General features: G+C 41.8%; 1 protein-coding gene across 2 annotated transcripts in view; it reads left to right on the forward strand.

Annotated features, from left to right (window-relative positions):
• fstl4 (follistatin-like 4) overlaps positions 1-24,122 on the forward strand; it is a 186,512-nt gene that overhangs the window by 22,202 nt on the left and 140,188 nt on the right. For both annotated transcript variants that reach the window (XM_031874110.1, XM_031874111.1), the window contains exon 3: positions 1,346-1,379. In XM_031874110.1, coding sequence (XP_031729970.1) covers positions 1,346-1,379 — 34 coding nt within the window. The remainder of the gene's footprint in view (positions 1-1,345; positions 1,380-24,122) is intronic.

Raw genomic sequence — 24,122 nt, forward strand, 5'->3', positions numbered from 1 at the left:
TGAGGATCGATGAGGAACGATTGCAGTGCCATGTGTTTGAATAGAAAGCGACTCTTGAACTGGAATTATGACTAGTCATAATTCAATTGTAGCTATCTGAAACGGTAATTGCAACTAGTCAGTTGCAGATATCCCAAATTTACATTGCAGATATCTGGAACTGAATTGGATATATCTGTAATCTTATTTATTAGCTTGAATCTTAAAAGTCAAAATATATGATATACAGATAGCTTGAATTAGAGCTTTCAGGAATGAATATCCAGTGTAACAATCAATGTTAAAACGGCTTCCGGGTGAAGAGGTGAGGGGTCGGTTGGTCAGCTAAAGAACTAAAGAGCTAATTTGTCGGTGCATAGCTGATTAGCGTTTGTTTGTAGGGTGTTCATAACAATTCTGCATCAGCATCACAAGCTGCGTTTTCTGATGGAAGCGTTTGTCACACATGATATGTTCAAGGACCGTCAGAAAGATAAAAATCTGAGGATATTGACGTTTTTACAGCTTCTGGCTGTGATAAACGGTGTCGTTTTGGCGATTGTTTGAAGAAATCATGCTTTTATATCCCGCTGGCGCTTTTTTTGGGGTTCAGAGGGTTTTTAAGTGGTGTGTCTAGTCCACATCGGCTGAAATCATCAATGATAATAAATCTATTGTCAATCCCTTTTGTTATTTTTAGTGGGTGCATAAAAGTTCAACGGTGCATTTTGTTAGAGAAAATTTGATCTTGTCAGCTTTGAATGCCAGACATGATTGTCCTCCATTTCGTCAGCCAATCACATGCACATGCACACACACACACAGGCACACACACACACACACACACACACACACACACACACACACACACACACACACAGTCTTTGGAAAGCCATGAATGAAAGTGACATTTATTGAAATTTGAAGCTGCACATCAATATCACACTCACAGTTACAGCTGACACAATAAATCCTTTCTCCTTGCCGTATCAATTGTTTGACATCCTGATAAACATCCCAGCACAACATAGTGACAACTGCCATCTTGCAGCCTGCTGGGAAGTGTATTTCCAATTAGGTTGATTGAATTGACTCTGGGATCCGCCTTTGTAAAGGTCCCCTCATTTCTCTCCTGTCATCCGCCACACATTCTCTCTCGCGCTTCTTCTCTGTCTCTCCTGTTCTTTTCTTTTTCCATTCTCTTCCCGAGTGTTCACCTTTTGTTTTCCGATGTCTTTCTCTGAACCCAGAAAAAGGGAAAAGGCACGGTAACAAATGGTGCGCGAAAAAGCTGCAGAAAGGGCTGTTTTTGTCTCACTCCTCCAAGCCTGTAATAACCACTTTTGTGTGTGCTCTCTGTTTGCAGGAGAAGGGGAAAGTGGACGGGAACATCGATCAATGTGAGTACACTTACTGTGTTCAAACCAAACAGCGTTTTTTTTTTTAACAGCAAGTTGTTCTCCGTTTTTCTGTTATTCTGTTATTCTGGCATACACTTTGGTTTTCTGATTGCTGGGAAATGCTGCTGGGAAGTAATTCAACTCTCATAAAGCGGATCACGCAGCCTGTTCTGGAGAAGACCTCTGATGGTGATATAACTGTGACAGTTTACTTGTTACTGCATCACTATTCTCCTCAGGGGAAGTGTTTGAAAGAATGTCAGATAGAAAAATTGGAAGCATTTCAGTTGTCGGTGGATGCCAGGAGATAATCTACAAATCAGTTGTGAACCTGTTATTTTGTCTGCTCAGTTGCATTGAACACCATCTGAGAGGAAATAGAAGTATTGTATAGTATGTATGTCCATAAATATAAAGCAAATGAAATCACTCATTCCACGTGACAACCCTTCTTTAAGTTGACAAAATGTATTTGTCAGGTTAATAATTATTCAGCCGTCAACCATCTTCAGGCCCTTGTCAGAAATGATTAAGTAATGTTTGTTTTGCTTTGGGCCTCAGGCTGTTTAACAGTGCAGTGAATGCTCAGACAGTTCGTGCCCTGTGAAGAAGATCAGTCACGTTCTTGATTCTCAACCCCCCGCACACACACACAAACACACACACACACACACAGTCTGGATGTTGATCCTTCAGTGGAGGGAGGTAGCAGGGCGTCACATCCCTCACTCGAGGAGTGGTGGCTAATCTGCTCCACCGTGTGAGTCACTGCTGCCAGGACGAGTATTAGGATTCCAGTACCAACACTTAGTCTAGAATGTATTCGTGCCAAGTAGTAGTATGTTTGCGCTTGGCATTTTTGCAGTGACTTGTGCTCAGGGATGTTTGTGTTCTGTGAGCAACTTTCTGTGTTTAGTACCTTGCAGAAGTGGTGAAGACTTGTGTTTGAATTTGTGCCCCTCTTGTTGTGTGTTTGGTTTTCCTATGTCTCTATTGATTTTAGGCCATATAAATGCTAGCTAGCTCTGCTGCTAGAGCTGAGCAAGAGCTGTGTCTTCTACTTTTAGTCAAATGCCGGGTTTACGACGTAAACGCCCACTACAAGTGGTGATGAAGCTTGAGATCAGTTCAGTATTGTATGCAGTCTGTGACAGCAGTCCTGAAACTCTTGGACTATGGTTGTCAGAGGTCCTTGCATGGTTGGTACAGGCTGGAGGTTGAGTGATTGTATATTTTTGAGGCTGATATAATGATAGTTTGCAGCAGGAAAAAGTGTTAAAGTGATAAATCTGGAACTGAACATCAAACTAGCCATAAAAAATCTAGGTGGGAGTGACTTATTTTTGGAAAGACCCCCGAAAGACCACCTATTCTGACTTCATGACGAGCTTCACTTCTGTTGGCCACTTTTGCAAACGCAGTTTTTAATAAACTTGTTTTTTATCACTTAAAACTGAATATAATTATTAGTATGACAATATCCTGAAGTGTGATTTAATGAATTACATCATCGGAATATGTTTTATTTATTTACAATGGGCAATGCCATGTTTCTGGCTCATGACTGGCCACCGGGTTTACTTCTGTAGCGCGTCCCATTAAATTATTAAATACCACTCTAACAAACCATTCATGCAAATATATTACCTAGGTAAGGAGGGTTCTAAAGTGTGCAATTTCATGACCCGATAGTTCTGCGGCTGGATTATTTGGTAGAAAAAACGTCAAATTGGTTAGTGAAATAAACTATAATTGTCTTTTTTTCCCTCTCTTCCTGTCTTGTATCGTGGATAAAGAGCTGATAGTGTAGCGTTACATATTTGAGAGATAACTTTTGTGGGCAGAAATAAAGTGAAAACGGGTCAGAGATGACATGACTACCACTTGTCAGCTTGCTGTAAAATCAGCTGTTTCCCCGGGCTGCAAAGTTTTAGCCCACATTTTCTAACACCATCACCAGAGTAATGCATGGAATGTTTTTTTGTGCACTAGAGATTTGCCTCCGGTTTTCCATCTCGCGAAATCCTTTTTAGTCGTCGTGAAAGGTGTTGTCATGGAGCTACACTGTCACCACTCATGAAGATAAAGTCTTTTCTCTCTCTCTCCGTGTTGTGCATGTTCTTACCATTCACATACGTTTTGTCTTCGCCTGCTGTTTTGTGTATTTCTCCGTATTGTTGTGCACGACAGCGAGATTGAGCGGCTCGTGTGCGAGTTACTGTAACAGCGATATTTCCAGGGCTGAGTGCTTCCTATTTGACAAGCGACTTCCTCTGTAAGCATTGGGCCCATTATGATGTGTTGTCTTCATCTCCACAGTAACGTTTCTCTGCTTGCAGTGCAGAGTTCTCTGCGTATGTTTGTTTTCGACCTCAACATGACCCCTGACAAGTTCATTTCTTCCTGTTTAGTATTCAGCATCTAGTGCAGTATGTGTATTTTTTATTTATTTACTTTTACGTCTGGATGTCTGTTAGTTGAGTTCCATATTATGTGCAGAAATGTAGCTTTCTAAGTGATAATTGCTTTTCGAGCTATACGTGCTTTCCTCACCTGCCTCTTGTAATTCAGCTGCAGTAACACGCCTCCTGATGGGAAATGCAATGTGAGGTGTTTTTCTGACAGGCGTTTTCATTACACTCTGCCGCACAGATGTTGATGCCGACACATGTGCATGTATGAAATAAATGGACACCCGCATTGATGGGGATGGTGCTGATAAAAAACAAACAAAAGCAAAGGTAGCTCTGCACTATAGGCGCAGAATGTAAAGCTACAAACGTTTTAGCTTCTGTATGGTAGTAGCGTGTTGGCAGAAAACATATTCAGGTTTATGGGAACAACGTGGGTTAAAGGGCATGGCTTTAGATTTACATACACTGGGCCTATGGGACGTATGTTACTTTAATATTTGTCTCCAGAGCTGAAAGCAAAAGTGACAGTCATTTTGTTCTGGCTTTGTGCCCAGTTGTAATGCCCTGCGGTGAAATGGGGCTTTTCTGTGCTTAATATTTAGGTTCTCCCTGTGTCTGTGTGGGCTTTGTATTTTGCTGTGAATGTTTGTCTATATACAGTAAGTGGAAACTGCTCTTGTACAACCGTTCATCTGCTGATAACCATTGCACAGCAATAATTAGGTGCCTCTATCTAGAGCCCCTCGTTTGCTGTCAAGGGAGGAGAGACTCATTTTCTATCACTATCTTTGAAGGTTTTCAAACAAGCAATCTCCCAGGCCTTTTTATTGTTCTCCGTTAGGACACTTCACTTCCTGCTCTCTGATGGGAGTTAGGTCTCAGAGTGAGCCATTGCAGTGGACAAGATGATAATGGGACATGATTCTGGCTGACAGTCACTTCTTTACATCAGCAGTGTGTTCAACTGTGTTGATGTGACGCGTGTGGTAAATGGGTTAGAGGCATCACCTTTTTGACCGTGTTGTGTCTTTGAGATCAGGTACGATGCCGAAGTGTCAAATGAAATCATTAGTGTAAACACACAGACACAAAGCAACAAAACCAGGAGACTGTGTGGGAGCTGAGAGAGATGCGAGACAGCACAGCATACTGAACTGAACTGGCCAGTTTTGTCGGCTTGCGAGCTCATCAGCTCAGGTGAGCCGGCTCGCTAATGACCTGCACTGCCAGCCTGCAAGAGGAGGAGAAAACTCAAGCAGTGCCTGTCTGTACTATCATTTATTCTCTGCATGTCGTGTGTAAACATATTTGTGTGTTCCTGATTTTTTTGTACATCTGGATGACAGCGTCAGCATACCAAGATAAGGTGTATTGCTTAGTGAAAGTCTCTGCAGCTCTGCTGACAGAACATACTGTTATTCACAACTGGGGAATCGGCAAAATGCAGCGCTGTGTCTCAGTAATGCCTGGCATTTGATAGCTTCAGTCTGAGCTCCCCCTTGCGACATAACCTGAGCTGGTTTTACCAACCAACATATCATGATGATCTTTGAACTGTGGTAGACGGGGTTGTTCCCGTAGAAATAGAATAAGAGTAAAATGGACATTCCCATTCAAATCAATGTAGCAGGTTGGTCAGAGTGGCGGCCATTTGGATGCGTATTGTTACCATTGTAGGCTGACATACGTATAAACTAAAGAGACTTATGACTAGTTTTGTTTTGCAGTAACGACTAAAGCAAGCCGGAGTAGAAACCTTATGAAGCAGATCCAGAGTAAATGATTTAAATTTAACAACTTAATTCTTCAGCCACACACACTTGTCACAGCGAAGGAAATGGGCCGAGCAGCTGGTTGGTGGCCAGCGTCAGCACTGGGTCTAACGGTCCCTCTGTCTCACTCCCTGCCACTTCGTAGAAGGACAAGTTACCTAGCTAACTAACAAAACCATCCGTCTCCAGAGCCCCACTGATGTGTGTTGTCACCATAACAAATGCCGACAATCGCCATTTCTTGTCTGTTTTACTCATATTCTATTTCTATGGTTGTTGCTTCAGAGTAAGTTTTTACTGCTTTCGGAATCTTCTCATTGCGAGTTGGGCAGCCTTTTGTTTGGTAGTTTAAAACGGCGTCTGCTTGAACTGATGCCCTTTTGATAGCACGTAGTTATCAAGCTTTAATATTTCTTTGGAGCTGGGATCCTCCCAATGTATGTGTATGTGTGTGTGTGTGTGTGTGTGTGTATGTGTTTTAGTATTTATTGATGCTTTTTAAAATACACATCATGCCATCTATACCAAATATAAAGTGATGCAGTAGTAGTAAAATGAGAGAAGTGTGAAAATCTCCACCAGCCGGCAGTTAAGCCTGTGATGTGTCCGCCCTGCATCATTTCAGGACAGCCGCTTTAACACTGAGCTTTTTTTTTTACCACTTTGTGAAGGCTGATTTCCCTCTTGAGACTAATTATCCGTTGCCTGTTTGTATGCTAAACTAGATCCACTGTCAAAATCGGGCAATTGCATTTCATTTTCACTCTTTGGGAGTGTCTGTGTCCACTGCCATTGGCTGGTTGCGTCTTTCACATTTAATTTTAGTTTCCTCCTCTCCTTTTCTTTCTTTTGCTCCATCTCATCTTCCATATCTTCATCCTCTCCCACTTTGGCAAACCTTTTATTGTGGTGTCTATGCTCCTCAGGTTGAGACAATGACATTAATCAAATTGACCCAGTTTTACCTCGGGAACGCAGATGCTGCTAGTGAAATTCGCCTTACTGCAAACATTGCATCTGAAGGTTTTTAAGCTAGCTCCGACAGAAATTCTCTGTAAGTGACATTTTACCGGCTGGTGATGCACAGCCATCCCTGGTCCAAATGCCACAATCTGGTAAATCCGCAGTAATTGCCATTGTCAGAGTGTTCTTCTTTTCACAGTGGTGTTATTATTGTCGCTGGGATCCATATGGAAACATTGAATATTACCCATCTATCTTCCCATGGAATGGTGATTAATTCAGCATTGAGCGCCTAATTTACGAACCTTCGCGGAAGCCTAATCAGGGTTTGTTACCGTCACAAATTAAACAATGGGAAGAGGCAAAGCAAGTTAAGCAGTCCTGTGGTTCATTTAGATTGTAATTGGGTGAGAATTAGATGGGACAAGGTTGACAGAGAGAGACTCTAATAAGCTCAAATGACTGAGGAGCTAGTAGGAAGAAAATGCGAGGAGACAGGAGAGTGGAGGAAGCTCAGGGAAGCAGGAATGAGGGACGGGGCAGTCTGGCTTAACAACTCAAATCAGATGTTTCAATTACCTTTTGTTTAGCATGTGGTGGCCTATTGACTTTTACCTGTCTGCTTAACCGTTAATACAAAACAATAAGATAATATTTATAGTTTTATAATGCTAACTGAAATCAATGGATTGATGCGGCATCTCTACTTTGTTGTGTCCTAAAAGCCAGTGTGTTTGTGCAACGTATCCGCATACAACGGTTCATATGATATCTTACAAAAAGTTACCGCTTTTTACAACGAAAGCCAGCAACACGTGTCAATTTCCGCTAGTTACATGCATGCAGTTTTTTCAAAATAAACTTCCATCTTCAGAGGCGGCCGCCTGGCTGAAAGATCGCATACGAAATTACTTTGGTGGGATTTCTACAAATAACGGCGCATTACGTTTCGCAGGTATGGCTACGATTGAGACCAGCCTGCTTTGTGTCAGAGGGTGAACATGAGATAAAGATTAAGAAATGGATTTGAAGAGATATGGAGACGGGGAAGTAGAAGGTAGAGAGACTTTCCAAATAGTATAACATCCCGCCTAGAAATTGCTGATGCCTCCACAGTCAAACTGCTTCCTGATAGCTAACCTGGTGCATGATAAGAGAGAATTGGACTGAGGGGGGAACAGGGTGAAAGTGCATTGCAAACAATGGTAGCTTTATAGAAGACGGGATTAAAAAAGAGGGAGAGAAATCACACTTGCGTTATTTGGAACATCCAGCGACAACACAAAGAATCGATGCAGAGATTATGTCCATGATATTTTACTCCTGTCTTCTGTTGACACCACTGTAATCATTATTTATGTTTTGTTGTGGTCAAATTTACAATGAAGTCCTATTGATACAAATACCAGTTCATTGGGGTGCAGTCCAATTCAAATTCATGCCAACAATTGTAACTGGACTGCTTGACAGAAAACTCCACAAAACGATAAATATCCATATATGTCAAACACATTCGGACCTGAAGACTGAAGACGTAAAGCAGCCCTCTAATGTGAAGCAGGGAGATCATCGGAGACCTTCGGGTTGTGCAAAGAAGTACCACTAATGCTTCAGCAGCAGTTGTACTGATTTAATGCCAAATACTGAAAAGAAACACATTGATATTGTTCATTTTGGGACTAAATTAGGCGATCAATGTTTCTGTAGTTTCTTTTGAGAAAAGCTAATGATTTCTTTTGCCAAGTCTGCAATTATGATCTCACACAGTGGTATAATAAGTTGTTCAAACTCTAGAAAGTCTATTTACTTTACTTCATGACTGCTGGTCTGCCTCTTTACATTTAGGAACATATTCAAAGCTTCACTGTAGTTCTTTGCTGCCTTCAAATGGAACTCGTGAGCAATTGGTTACGACATGGGGAGTCATGTGCATGACATGCTTGCTGTTTAAGTGGTTGAGTTATCAGAAGACCGCTGATAGGCAACGGCAACATGGACGCGAGCAGGTACAGCGTAATGCAGGAAATGCTGAAGCATAATGACAGAGGAAAAGATGAGGCATATTTTCCTCAGACATATTAAATCACAAACACAAAAACTCCACCCGACTTTTCCCCATCCACCAAAAGAGGAACTTCCATGGCGTGTCACAACTCGTGAACTTGGAGCTTCACTTGCGAGGTGGCGACTACCACAAGAGGAGGGCATTCATATGGATTCTTTCTGTGAACATGGTCCACACAACCCTTATTTGAACGCAGCATTAGGTGTTAACACTTAGCATCATTGGTAATTGAATATATTACTGATCCAAAATGCGATGTATACCAAAGGTTTTTCTTTCTGCAGCCCAGGCTGCTTACACAAGCTGAACAAATGTGATGTCTACCATGCGCACTCCCAAGGTGGTACTGGATCATTTTTACTAGGTTTGCAGGTTTTTAGACGGAGTAAGGGGAGAGGTGATGAGCAAACACGCTTACAGAGCGGATGTATAGTTCTAGAGGTGATAGACTTTGAGGGCTGATGCTGTATAATGCATCGGGGAGATGGATAGCTATCACCTCTACCTGTATTCAAGCTTGAGAAGGGAATCATTAAATCACTATAGGTGAGAAACAAAGAAAACACCCACATTTACCTTTCTTCAGTCATGGATTTCTCACGTAAAGAAGCAACGTAAATGAAGAGAAAAAGGCCTGAATGTGAAACATTATAATACTCTGCTGTAGGTCTAAATGTTAACTTTCACACTTCACACACACAAGGTCTCGAATCACAGCCAGTTTAGGGAGCTCTTGTCTCGTAGATGACTCACCTGGACACCCTGCAGAATTAGAATGTGCAAAAAAAGAATACATTTTCAGTCACTATCTCAGTCACGTCGTAAATCTCTGTGAAATGTGATTTCATTAAGCCGCAGAGCAATAAAGGTTGCAAAGCGAAAAGTTCATTGAGGACTTAATCAAAATAGTAAAAAAAATGAAACGGGCTCTGCTCAAAATCAACCCACCTTTTTATAGAGGTGGTTACAAAATTAGAACACCTACGAGTTAAGTTATGATTTGCACCATAAATCACACCGTCACGAGCCCGAATTTGATCGGGCACAGAGATGACGGTTCATTTCGTTTTCTGAATCTAATTCGCAGGCAGTCAAAGTTTTGCACCGTGATCATTTCTTTTGCCGTAAAGTCTGAAAGTCAAAGACAGCAGGGGATCGTAGCGGCAGTGTAAGCTCCGTGTTGAGCGTGCCTGCAGATCCAGCCGAAGGGCTTAAGGAGGGCACACGGCCTCTCCAGGGACTAAGAGGGACCGACAGTCGCACTCTGTGTAACACTTTACTGTGACTGGGGCAAGCTGCACCAGTGGGCCCACTCTGATGCACACACACACACACACACACACACACACACACACGCTGGAGTGCAGATGCAGAGAGTGAAAACAGAGGTTATGTGAAGAAGAAAGACATGCGGGAAGAGTGAACAGGCGAAGGTATCGACATTTCTTGAGAGGAATAAGAGCTTCCTGTGATCTTTAATAAGGTTGCGATGCAACACCGCATTATGATGCTTTCCTTGTTTGGCAAGCAAAACAAGGCTGATTGCTAGTGACAGCTATTTATCTCTAATAAATATGGCACATGGATGCACGAGTTGATTTTTCAACAAAAATTCTGACCCACTTTATTTTTCCTTATGTTCTTTTTATCTAAAACAGGTATATTTTTCATCCAAAATCAATTACTAGTTGAGTTGTGGTGTCCTGATAAAGAATAGTGTTGTTTTTCTGCTCTCTGTTGTTTGTCCCTACAATACCCTGGAGCTGCTGACATTGTGCCTATATTGCCAAATTCTTAATCTCATGTTGACAGGGCTGCAACTACTTCTCATTAAAAAATTTTGTTTTTGATTCACTGATGAATCCTTAAGTCTCTAAAATGTCACACAGACTGCTTCCCTGCTTCTTACAGCCCTAGGTGTCGTCCTCAGTGGCTTGTTTTGTCCAACTGATTCATTTTCTGTGTATGAATTAATTGGCTAATCTGTGTACTCCAAATTACACTCCAAAATCTCAAATGTATTATTTATTTGTCGCCTGATTTATTTATTAATTTATTAAAGGGTTTTTCTTTTGAAATGCCATTTGGGGCTTTTTGTCTCGTCTAATTACTGTAATTATCTGTAACTCAGTTTATGCTTTACATATAAATGACTGGAGGTCAACTCCTGGATGGGACCAGCTGCCGCTGCGTGAGTGCGAGCATCGCTGCGCAACCCTCTCAGATCCATTCTTTACCTTCATCCTGGTGATTTTTACTGCCGTACCCATCAACAGAAGACGGCTTTATGAGCTGAGAACAAAAATGATTGCTTTTGAATTCAGATTATATGCCTCTGCGCTCAGCTCTTTCTTTCCCCGACGCTCTGTCTCTCTTCTTGCACGCCTGCCGTCTTCCCCATCTCCATCTCCAACACACACACACACACACACATGCACATCTATATACAGTACATGCCTGCGTGAGTTTGAGGATAACTTATCGTGATTTGGATCTCAACCAGCCAGGTCTTCAGTAGCACTTTGCAGAGGACAAGGTGTGTTTGCATACCCCCAGGGAAGTGGAAATATGAATAAGCCACTGTCAGGTCACATTTCTATGACTGAGTAAACACATTCACTCTTAAATACGTCCATATACCTCAGACCGTGTTTTTACTATATTAATTCTGCCCCTAGATTCATTCGCCACCACTGCAGAGTTATGAGCTACGCTGCTCAAATGGAATACCCTCATTAATATCTTCTGCTCTTGTGTTTTACTGAGTGTGGGTGACGGTAAATTATAACGTTATCATGATGTGTTCAAATGTAATCTTGTAAAGTTTAGTTTTGCCGAGAAAGGAGATGTTTTCACAGCAATTTAAAATAGATGTTAGAGAGGGAATCAGGACCTGTTTAGCTTTTTAACACTTGACGTAAGCAGTTTATAATACATCATTGAAACTACGAATGCCCAGACAATATTTTATTTCCTAATATATGAATTGTGTGTTTTTATGCAAGTAACCACTCTAGCTGACTTTTGATGGTCAACACTGACTTCAGAGCAGTTGAAATGATTTTTGGGATGTTGGTGTAAAAAATTGCCTCAAGCCTTGTAGACCAGCTTCTATAACGATCTCTATTAGCAGATTTGGCTCATTGGCAATCGGCACTCCATATTGGCGGCAATATGGAGTGCCGTGTTGTTAGCTGAGCTGGACCTGAGAACATTCGGTTGACACAGATCGGTGATGCCGTTTGCCCTCTTTGTTCTGCTGGAAGTGACGAGCCCCGGTGCGTTTTATGCGGAGTGAGCACTGCACCATTATTAGTTTTTTAAATGCTATATTGCTTGTCAGCAACCGGTCAGATGATGACTTGGGAGGCAGTTTGGCCTTGCGTGATCCGATTCATTTGGCACACCAGTTATAATTTAGTCCTGGCATCTGCTCCTGGTGTTCTTCACCACAGTTTTGGAAGAAGGAAATAACCGGAGTGAAAGGAGAACTAACTTTTAAAGTGACATATTTTCTCTTTGTGCTGTGTGGTGGATCTAATTCCTGTTGATTTGGAAACGTAACTTATCGGTGTATCGTAGTGCCCTTTACGCCCCATTGGTCAGTCCCATCAGTGAGTTGCATTTTCATATTGTGCTTTTCAGCAGCTTAAACTGTCTCTGTTTTGAAATGGATGATTTGTCAGTTTGGAAGGAAGACCTTTGAGATACTTGGGCGTATAGAGCATAAAGCTTGGGGCTAAGATGAACTAAATGAGACAACATTAAAAGCAGTGACTCAGTGAGGAATGGAGACGGCGATGACACCAGTGCTCCCTGCCAGGACGGACTGAGATGAAAATGAATCAAATGGGCTTTAAATTTAAGACAACAAAAAAAGATTTTAATATGGCATTTGTGTTAACTACATAATTTCCCTAAATATGACAAGCAATTACAGTTGTCCGGGTTTTGGCAGCGTGAGCGAGCGAGCTCTGCCAGGATTCTGCCTTTGAGGCTGTGCTTTTAGAATTCAATATGCAATTTGAGATTTCTCTGAAGCTCTTTGCCGACATCCACTTCTTTTTTCTTTTTTTTTTGTCAGCGACACGACGGCGACGGCACATAAAAGCTCCGTCGCTGCTGCTGCTGCGACAGACATTGTGATCTCAACAAACTACTGTATACCCACACATCCCACAGAGAAGAGTCCGCAGAAATGCACTCATAGACTCCCAGGATTGTTTGATCGTTGTCATGGCATATACACAGGAATCTATTTTTAAAAATTAGAGCCTTTTGAAATGCACGAAGATTAATGAAAATACTGTTGTGGGTGTGATTTAAACGAGACAGTGAGGAAATGGCACCCGTGGCTACGCAGGTGGTTTGCTTGTTCCCAGAAATATTTGCCACTTTATTCGGAATTAAATCACTGAATAATTTATTATTCAACAAATTTAAATGTAAAATGGTTCGGGCAGCCAGCTACCGGGGGAGAGAGCAGTACAACAGCTGCAATAACAGCAAATATATCAAGCAGGGTTTTTTTTTTGCAGCTCTATTTTTTTTTCATAGTGAAGCTGAAGATCGCGCAGGTGTCCAGAAAGGTGACCAGAATCATGCATACGTAATGTGATAAGGTCACGGCCTCTGATGGAATGGAAGACGGGTCAAAGGTAGTGGGTCATTTTTGGTATATTCTCAGCATCACAAGATTAATTACGGTGTCAGATTGTGATATCCTCTCATATTATCAGATTTTCCCTCATAATTAAAGCCCCCTCTGGGCCGGAGAGGTCAAATTTCTTCCAAAAGTTCTGGCTCCAGTTCTCCTGTCTTGCTGATAAGAGCAGCATTATTAAGCAGATGATTAACCGTCTACTAGCTCACGTTCTCGGCCCTGATGAAGCCACGCTTGAAGTTAGTTTGAAAGCTCTTGGGGCTTCAGGTCAGACTGGGCACTCATTTTAATCCCCAAATTTAAAATGAATCTACAGTTAGTGGACTGTCTTGTATTCACAGTTGGACTTGATGGACTTGGACCTAATGAGCTGAACCTGCATTCTCTCTAGTGACCATCAGGGGGCGACTCCTCTGGTTGTATAGAAGTCTATGAGAAAATGACTCTACTTCTCTCTTGATGTATTACCTCAGTAAACATTGTAAACATGAGTTTATGGTCTCAATCTCTAGTTTCTAGTCTTCTTCAATACAGCATGATGTTCATTTAGTACATTATGGTCCATTTAGAGTCAAACAGACCATAAAGCAGGGGATGCTTTTAGTTCGCATGACATTGTCTGGTCTGGGTGAACTTCAACACGTTCACAGTGTGTTGTCAGTAAATGTTAATTGAAACCGATCTGGTCACCTAAAAATGTCAGCATTGGGTTGTACTTCGCTCGAGCCTCTCGTGTCACTTCCGGTTGCAAAAAGCCAAGATGGCGACGGCCAAAATGCCGAACTTGAGGTTTTAAAACTGTAGCCCACAAACCAATGGGTGACGTCATGGTGACTATGCCCACTTCTTATATTCTGACTATTGTTCCACCATTATGTATTACATCAGGGACTTCAATAACTTCTTACTTCTTATTTGCCAAATCAATAACAAACTGTTAAACTATCATCACCCAGTCACAGGATTCAGCAACCTCTGTGATTCTGGCTTTTTGGAAGATTAAGACGTCTGCAATATCTATTCTAGAGCATAAAAGATGATACAAATAGATGCAGTACCATGCATATTTATCATCATCTGACCTCATTACATCAAGATATGCTGCAATTACACAGCTCATTTGCCCATTTTTGCAACGCGATGACGAAAAAGGTAAAAGACAAGAAACTTTAAAGGCCACTGATTTACCAGTATTGATTTAAGAAAAGAAATGCAGCAGCTGTAGTGTTCCAGTCATGTCATTAAATTGAGTGCTGTGTGCTCTTTCATGGTATTTAGGGATAGCTTCTTTTCCTATCTCTCACTCAGAACCAATTGAGTTCCATTGAACAATAACAATCCGGCATTCGTACAATGTCACACGTTAAAGTCCTCAAACTTCCCTTACAGCTAATGGCAAGGAGGAGATGACGAGGCAATCACACTGAAGAATAAAATATCTCACACATCTCAACTGCTCTCTTAGGGGATAGACTCGGTCTCCGGTCATATTCAGGGAAATGCATTTCATATTCGAACACAAATGGAGCAATTTGTGCAAATAGCATGCGTAATAGTGGGGCAGACTCCCAGGTGTGTGAGCGCCGGCCGGGGCCCTGGAGGAGAGGCTCTTCACCCTAAATGCGTCGGCAACGAAACTCCAGGCCCGTGGAAATGGAGCAGTGGATGTATTAGGGTGTCATTGGTTAAGGACATCACTGAGAGGAAAGAGAGACCCGTAATGAAATTGCTACTTGCCATGCTAAGCAGCAGCAGCAGCAGCGTGAAATCAGATAGAGCCGGCTGCGGCTAGCGCGGCTATTCTGACGTGTCGGAATGAGCTCTCTCTCTCAGTGAGCTAAGTGATAATTCAGCTGTCACTCACAGTGGGAGGCGAGAAATAGCTAGGGTGGTTAAAATAGAGCAGGGATCAGCGTAATCAAACAAACCTTGCTCTCTGATAACACTAATTAAATAAATAGATAATGCCGGACTGGCACCTGCAGGCCCGCTCTTTGCATGTTTCGTTGTTCCTGAAAGTATCGCATGAATTTTGTTACGTGTGTTTGGAGAAGAATCACATTTAAATGTAGTTTTTGCTCTGTAAACTCTGTATTGTACAGCAGAGTTCTCAACATCCTTCCTGAATCTAGCCAGAACCTTTTTTCCCAGATGTTGGGGCAGGTCAAGTCAAATCTCAAGTCTTCATGAGCAAATTGTAAGTTGTAAGTTGTTCAGGTTTTTTTAAAGCTGAATAACTGAAGCTCAGCGTAGCTTAGAATCTGATTCATCTGCCTAAGAATTTATTCGTCAAGCTCTGGAAGGTCTCGCTGTGGCTTTTTTGTTGATTATTTATTCATCTGGAATTTTTCTAGGTCAAATCATCATTTTATATTCACATAATGTCTCAGTAATATCCCAAATTTATGTTTTTCGAATTGGAAAGTGTTTGGTTGATTTGAATTGACTGTGGCAAACCCAATCCGCCTGCTCCTCCTTGGAGGATAGTTAAATCAATCACAGTAGCCCCGCCCTAAAGCATCCCCTGCTTTATGGTCTATTTGACTCTAAATGGACCATAATGTACTAAATGAACATCATGCTGTATTGAAGAAGACTTGAAACTAGAGATTGAGACCATAAACTCATGTTTACAATGTTTACTGAGGTAATAAATCAAGAGAGAAGTAGAGTCATTTTCTCATAGACTTCTATACAACCAGAGGAGTCGCCCCCTGGTGGACATTAGAGAGAATGCAGGTTTAAGACATGAAGCTTTGACTTCATGTTTCAGAACTGGAGGTTGCCGCCTGGTCATTGTGCAATTCATCTCCTGTAAGTTACCACGATCATTTGTTGAAAAGCAGTACTTTGGCACAGCCAGGTGGTCTAATTTGCATCTATTTTAAACGGATAGCGTAATGACCAGCTGTAGGAATAAAAGTCATCTACTAAAGGTTTGCACCCACACAGGACAACCCATGTCACAGTACAGGAAAAACAAAAAACCCTAGTACACACGTCTTTATTATTCAGAGTGGGTGTTCCAGAGTGCTGACCTTAATCACAGTTTATCATCATTTTCAGATGGCTTTGATGATAGCATATGCATTCATAGAACACCAGCAACTGAACACAATCAACCTTTTGCTTTGTTTTCTGCAGCTCGCAATCTCAGTCTCCCCCACTCTCCCGGTCTGCCATTGTTGCCTCTTTTCTTTTGCTTTCTGCTACTCTCTTTTGATCCGTCTGTCTGTCCTCATCTTTCTCGCTCTCACATTTTCTTGTTGTTGCCATGCTACATTAACCCAGAGGGTGCATGCAAACGTCACTGAGACACAGATTCACACTGAACACCTCAAACCTGAATACCCATCTGCATGAAACATTCTTGAGACAATAATGTAATCAGGAAGTGTCTGCCTTTATAATACAGTATGCAAATTCATGCTAACAGCCCTGACACAAATATGATATTTCATCCAGGTAGTAATTGTTGATTCAGAAAAATCTGTAGCACAACAGTTAATTAATACTAGCTTGTGATACATCATATACAAATACTATGATAATACTATAATACATCAATATTACTATGAATATCATAAATACCGCAGTCCACTAAATTGGGAATATGGAATATTTGGATTGTATTTTATCATATACACAGGCTGCCTACACTTTCACCTCATTGCTCTTTACTCATTCTCAAACATTTAGAGTTGCATCTCACAAAAGTCATTAGAATTTTTAGGGACCATTAAGAGAGATGCTGATAAAAGGGTGTGTGGAGGCTGCCAATAAATGCCCTACATGTGCTGAGTTTAGCCGATGCCCAGAGCACTCAGCATTTATCCACATCACTGTTCTAGTGATGTAATGTCCTCTGAGGTATAAAAGGGACTGGAGTACGCTGATTGACTTGCAGCCTTTAATTGTGCAAACAGACTACCGTTCCCTGATGTCTTTGACAGAATCAAAGTGGACAAAGACATAAGGCATGCATAGTCGACTAGGAGTGCAAAGGGTCATAGAACTCACAGATCGGATCAGCACAAAGAAAAAAGGGAGCAAATGTAACATTTAGAGATGCCCAATTTTGCTGTCAGAAAATTGCGTTTTGATCGATGGATGTCCTGATCTTATTTGAAATTTTTCAAAACTAGCTCACGTAAGCACACTTCACGATATAGAAGTAAAAATACATTTACTTTGTGTTAAAAGGATGCACATTGTAACCGGGGATGTGATCTAAAAGGGTTAAAATGCATTTTTCATTTTATCTCCAGTGAAACAGAATTTGGAGCCTCTTACCTACTCTACTCTGACGTATTTCCCAGTGAGACAGAATATGTGGCCGACGTACAGTTGCATGAGGGATTGAAATCAACTCCTTTTGCATTTGATGGGACAGCTGAGAAATACAGAACTGCAGAGGGCATTTGGCTCCTCACCTTCCATATCTCCCACCTGGATACTGCAAAACTCCACCAGTGGTTTCACATCATCCAATGGACGTTCATCTGCATCCAACCTTACGGCACAGTAGCACAGAGTTTTGGAAAAGAAGACAAAGTTTTTTCCAACCGATATGCAAACACACATCTCTTTCTTTCTCTTTCCATATTGCTCTGTTACCTAGTACAACCCACAAGCAAGTTTTATATGACTGGTATGGTTAGCTAATTGCCCAAAGTCTCATTTGAGTGCAGGAAGAGTCTTCAAAGATTTCAACCATTTTACAGAAGAGAAAAGATTTCCATGTTACTTCCATAATTGGCATATAACAAGAGATAATTCCATCTTTAATTGCTGCATTATTGCATCTAATTGGAGGCAGAGCATCTCTGGAGCCAGAAATGTTTGCCATCTTCTTTGTGACTTAATGATATAAAACTTTTGCAGACCCAAGTGAAAGAGACAAAGAGCTAAGGAAGGACCGCCCACATATCCACAGTGACTTTTCTGTTGCTAGTAACTGAAAAGATGCAATGTAGCAACGAGATGTTGAGCTAGTTAGGGTTGACCTCACTCTTGTGTACTGCCTCTTGTCCCTTGAGCCTCAGTTTAGTAGACCCCACTAATTTATGACTCATGCAAATCACCTATACATTAGAGAAGTAGGGCATCGAGCTACAGCATTAGCACATGAGTGAGCAGCCAACGCACACTGCATAACTTCACAAAACTTCATCAGGCGGAGGAAATAACTTCCATGGTACCTGATTAACTTAGAAGAAGGCAATGCAGCTGCACAGAATTATAGATAACAAGGGGTGTCCTAGGCACTAGTTCTATAGCAGTAAGGGTATTCTCCAATGCTGGGGACATAATGTTTAATGTAAAAACTCCTCCGCATTAACTGTGCTGAGATTATTAATAGTATTTCAGGCATCACCAATATTTACTGGAAGAACATTTTAAACATGTGTCCGCTACGTGTTTGACGGTGTTGCACCATGCCCTTGTTGTGAACTCGCGTGCGTAAAGTAGATTATTTTTAGATGAGACTGGTGCAAGAACAAGACCACTCTAGACATTAATATTATAGCCAGTTAATACAATGGTTCTTCGGTGTTATCACATAATGTAAGCCTGTTTGATTCATTATGCCCATTCAATTAGGATATGTGATATTTGGATAATGAGGTTCCACTTTACTGGTCATTGTGATTGAATTCTTCATTACAGAGGAAAAGGCAGCGATTACTTCCATTTCAAGTTTAACTGTCCTTCCGTCGCCCTTTCTAGATCTTTATTTCATCAGAGCAGTTGAGCAAAAACTTTTAGTGCAGAGTGACTTTTTGATTGAATGCTGCAGGAATGAGTCCGAGAACCTGAATGAGTTTGTACCTCGTCTCAAAGTCAGTGGGTTTCTGTTGGATGGGATTCTGTTGGATGGGTTTCTGTTGGATGGGTTTCTGTTGGATGGGTTTCGGTTGGATGGGTTTCGGTTGGATGGGTTTCTGTTGGACGGGTTTCTGTTGGATGGGTTTCGGTTGGATGGGTTTTGGTTGGATGGGTTTTGGTTGGATGCCTGAAATAAGGTCCGTGGTTAAAACAAGCTGAAGAGATTTTAATGTTTTGTTCTGTTCAGTAAATACCACTATCGTGAATTTTGAAGCTTTTACATTCACGCTTCAAAAATCATAAAAGTGGTGTTTGTTTGTGAAGATTATCTTGCTGAACAAAAAGTGCAAGTAATCATAAACGTTTGTTTGCCACCGAGTTTATGTTGTGCACTAATCCTAAAGCCAATGAAAACAATCCCATTGGCTTTTTGTCAAAGGAACCAGTGAAATGCTAAGACCTCCAAAAATACATCATCCTCGCACCACTCTATAGTCCCGGGTTGTCCTTCGGAGGATCGGTGGTTCGATCCCCGGCTCCGCTAGTCCATCTCAATGTGTCCTCAGGCAAGACTCTTAACTGCAAATTGCTCCTGAATGGTTAGATATCCCTGATGGGCAGGTGGCACCTTGAAATTCATTTCACCATCTGTTGTTTGAATCTTAAAACTTGTCACATACATGAACTTTGACTTGTGCATTCAACCCATCCTAAGCACAACGAAACGGTGGACTGCTCGCAGGCAACATGAGGATTGGTGTCACTGTCAAGGACACTTCGACATGCACCTCGACAGTAGGAGACAGGGATCCAACCACCAACCCTGTGGTTAAAGGATGACTTGCTCCGCCCACTGAGCTGTTTGACCAGCTATCTCTACTGCAACATGTTAACAGCCGAGTACATCGCAGCTTATTAACATTTGATGATCCTCCTGTGATGTCACCGCAGACTCATAAAAAACCCCCCAGTTCAAAAGACGCACGAGTTTCTGCAGGCTTCTCTCCACAAACAGTGTGACAGAGAATTGAATGACTTCAGGATTCCCCCCAATTTTCCCTGCAACGGGAAGAGACATTAAATTCGGACCTCTATTAAATCAGGGAGCCAAAATACATTTGAAGTAATTCATTTGCACTACTCCGAACTTGTATCATCTTGAAGTAATAACGTTGCCTCTCCGCACGACAGAAGCTCTTTTTGCTCAGGGATGAGGCTAATTAACGCCCGCTGTGTTCTCATCATTCTACTTCCCCATTCATTTGGCATATTAGGCAAAATGCTCTGAGAGATGTAATTACACTCATGTATCATTAATAGCATGTCTCCGTGTTATTCAGATGGGGGATAGAGAATTCCGGACTGGTGCCCCGCTGCACGTTTCACCGATATGCAAATGACTTACACACATAATCTTTTCAATAAAGTTAGAAATACTTATAAATATTTGCCTAGAGGAGGAAGATGGCGATGTACTAAGCTGTGGAATATAATGGAATAACATTTGTCACCTTCCATTATTTGCATTTAAGAAAGGGAAAACCTGGTTTTACTCAAGCAAAGCCATTCTTATCGAGGATTATAAGACATGTCTGCATTCGTATCTCTCGTATACTTAATAGTCAGAGGACCTTTCGCCAGTATTAGTTTTACGTAAATTTACAAATCACTATGCAAGCAGAACCATGTAAACTATATGGAATATAATCTAAAACATGTCTGCTGTCTCTGTTCTTTTCAGTATTTAACCATAGAATACCAACGAACAAGCAATTTGTAAAATCATTTCACTTCCTCTTTGTGCTAAAAACACATTAATAAGATGGGACCTTCTTTAGGTATATGTAAGTTGAAATATTAATCAGAAATCTCACTATCAACTTAATGCAACAAAGCAGCACTCGTCGGAAAATCTCGGTTTCATTTGGTGAAGTGCAAACTTTGCACGCCAACATGTTTCAGGGAGTAGAGGGGGAAAGGCCCAGAAGACACAAAAACTGATGATTTGAGACTCCTTGCTTGCAAAAATTAAAACAGGTTTTAAAAGCTTTTTGAACGCTGGCTGGGGATGAATAACAGCAGAGCACTGAAGCTGGTATATGTTGCTTACCTTTAGTGCAAACCTGCATGTTTTGTTACGGAGACGATGGTGTTTGTTTTCTGCTGTGTGCACCTCTGTTATTGTACTGTACGCACATCAGAAACTTTAATAAATACCTCCACTTTAACTAACCAAGGAGCTTAACATGGCTAAACATATGCAGACACCTGAACATTCCCTCTCTCACATTTCATGGATGCTGTTATAACGCTCTTCTCTCTGGTGGGCAGGATTTCTACACAATTATGAATCCTGGATGCAGGAATTATCTTTAATACAGCCACACGAGTGTATTAAAGCCGGGCGCTGATGTTGGCAGATGAGAACTGGTTCACAGTCTGTGTTCCAAATCACTACCATGGTGGGTGAGGTTGAGGTCACGGCTCTTTGTCAGACCAGTTCTTCCAGAATGAACTGGCTTTGTGCACGGAGGCACGTCCACGTTAACACGACGGGCCTTCCCCAAACCGTTGCCACGAAGGTGGAAGCACACTGCAAATCTCCCTCTAGGGCAAAACACTATCCACACTATCTATTGTGTTAAATATCCATGTATGGTGAAAAGCAACACATGGCCACGGACCAAAGAAACACAAGAAACTGAAGTTTCCCCTGGAGAAACAAACGGGTTGTCTTTGGTAACAATCTTTCAAGGAGCAGAATAATAGCAATTGAAGAGCTGGCAAGCATTGGAGACTTATAAAAAGCTAGCTGGGAATATATATTTTTTATTATCCATCGCTTAAGTGTTAGCACTTAAAGAAGCCGTCCTTAGTTCAGTGATGATTGTGGTGGGTCGGCAGCATATGGGAAAAGAACAGCTCACTGCTCAGCTCTGTTGCCAAGCTATATTGATCTCTATTGGATTTGGTCCACAACATACTCGCCTAACTGCAGGTTAACCCCCAAAGGCACCTTAAAGACTCTCTGAAGTTTATAGTGACTCTGCAAGGCGAAGAGAATGAATGAGGTGTGGCTCATTCATTGCCCAGAGGTAACTTCAGCCCGGCTAAATCACAGCGCAGTGTACTTCCTAAGTACTGGCTCACGTTTTTCTATACTGACTCTCCTTCTATTTATTACATTTAGATGTATCAAAACCCATAAAACCCATAAAAATACCAGCAGCAATCAAAACAAAGCATTCTATGTAATATTGATTTTCTGGCAGATTGTCTGCTTCATTCTGATGTGAGTCACACGTTGACATTACTCTCCACTTAATATACAATTATATTATTCATAAAAGCCTTAACAAAGACACAGCACTCATGTGCAATAAACAATGTAGCTGTTGTTTCTATTATATATACTGTATATATCTATACTTTACTTTAGATTCGTTGATAATATTCGAATGGTTTTATTGGTCAAATGGAAAAAATTTGTTTTACACGTTTGTCAGATTCAGAGTGTGTCATGTCAGGATATTTCGTGTCGGACAGGTTATTCTTCACACCCTTACGATACACCATTTGCAATCAGATTGTGAGATGATGTCATGGCCCTGCTCATCTTCAACTGCAGACCTTTTTTGATGTTTGGTCGCAGCATCTTCTATGACCGATGCTGTGAACTGAACAAAGCCAGTAATCGTCCCCGTTTCCTCTCCGGGTTTTCTTTCGGATAAGGCACAGATTTAGTTGGCAACACAGCGGGGAGCTCTGTTTGCTTCTGACTAATTAATATCAGGAAGTGAAATAATGTGAGCAGGGATTAATGTAGGTTGAGGAATGTGGAATCATACAAACTGCTGTGAAGCTGCAGAGCGAACCTGAAAGCAGTCTTCGATATGTTTTTGGGGGGTACGAAGGTGAGATGGACAGCTACAACAGCCACCTGAAGCCACATTTACAGCCGCGTACCTTCAGGGCCCGGCAGCTGAGCCACGCTGATGCATGCTGGGTAGGTGTCTTTGCTAGACAGACTTTGTTCACACTGGGAGATGAGGCTCTGCTCTGTAGCTACACTTGATGGAGAGTGACACCCAGTACAGAAAAAAAAAGAAAAAAAGATTCACGACCTTTGCTGAATGTTTGCGCTAGCACACTCATGCTGCCTGTGTGTATGTGTGTGTGTGTGTGTGTGTGTGTGTGTGTGTGTGTGTGTGTGTGTGTGTGATGAAGGGCAACGCTTCACTCACACACGTTATCACGTACAGTATGTGCCTTTGCACACACACTCACACACACACGTGCCTCTGGTCTCTCTCACCGCTCGCATTGATCAGCACTCTGCTTCGCAGCGAAATCGATGTTAATTTCACTTTTGAGTGTGTTAAAATCAACACGCTGCCAGTGTTTATGTAATTCCACATCTGTCAGAGCTATTTAAATGTTTTGAAGTTTTAAAGTAGAAGAGCCACCTGAACTCCATGAGTGGGGAAGACAATGTTCCACTGGACTGGGGATCGAACCGCACGCAAGGCACTAATACCGTCGGTTATCGGTTAACGAGGGTCTGGAAAAATCAGCACCCCTAAAATCAACACTTAAAAATAGTGGAAGAGTCAGAGATGGCGGTTGGAGGCTTTCAGAGCACACTCGACCAAATCAGATCAGCCACCATCTCCCTCCCTCCCTCCCCCCCTCCCTTTATATGCGTGGCTGGATTCCAATCGCGGATGAATATGGAGCTCAGCTAAAGTTGATGGATGCCATTTGTCTTGGCAAGCAATCATACCTGCACCAGTATTTTTGGTCCCGTTTATTCTCCCTATCTCCCCCCCTCCCCTCCCCCTCAAGAGAGAAGTCAGTTAGTGTGATAAGTGATATTTATAGCCACGATGGCAGCTGGGGAGAGCATGCACAGCATAGCAAGGCAGGGACATATCAGGAGAGTGGCCCATTCATAGGCATCTGGGAATTGGGGCTTTGTTTTTATTAATTGCTCTCTCTCTCTCTCTCTCTCTCTCTCTCTCTCTCTCTCTCTCTCTC

This window comes from Anarrhichthys ocellatus, unplaced genomic scaffold, assembly GCF_004355925.1.
Source record: "Anarrhichthys ocellatus isolate YVR2014 unplaced genomic scaffold, GSC_Weel_1.0 scaffold78, whole genome shotgun sequence".
NCBI lineage: Eukaryota > Metazoa > Chordata > Actinopteri > Perciformes > Anarhichadidae > Anarrhichthys > Anarrhichthys ocellatus.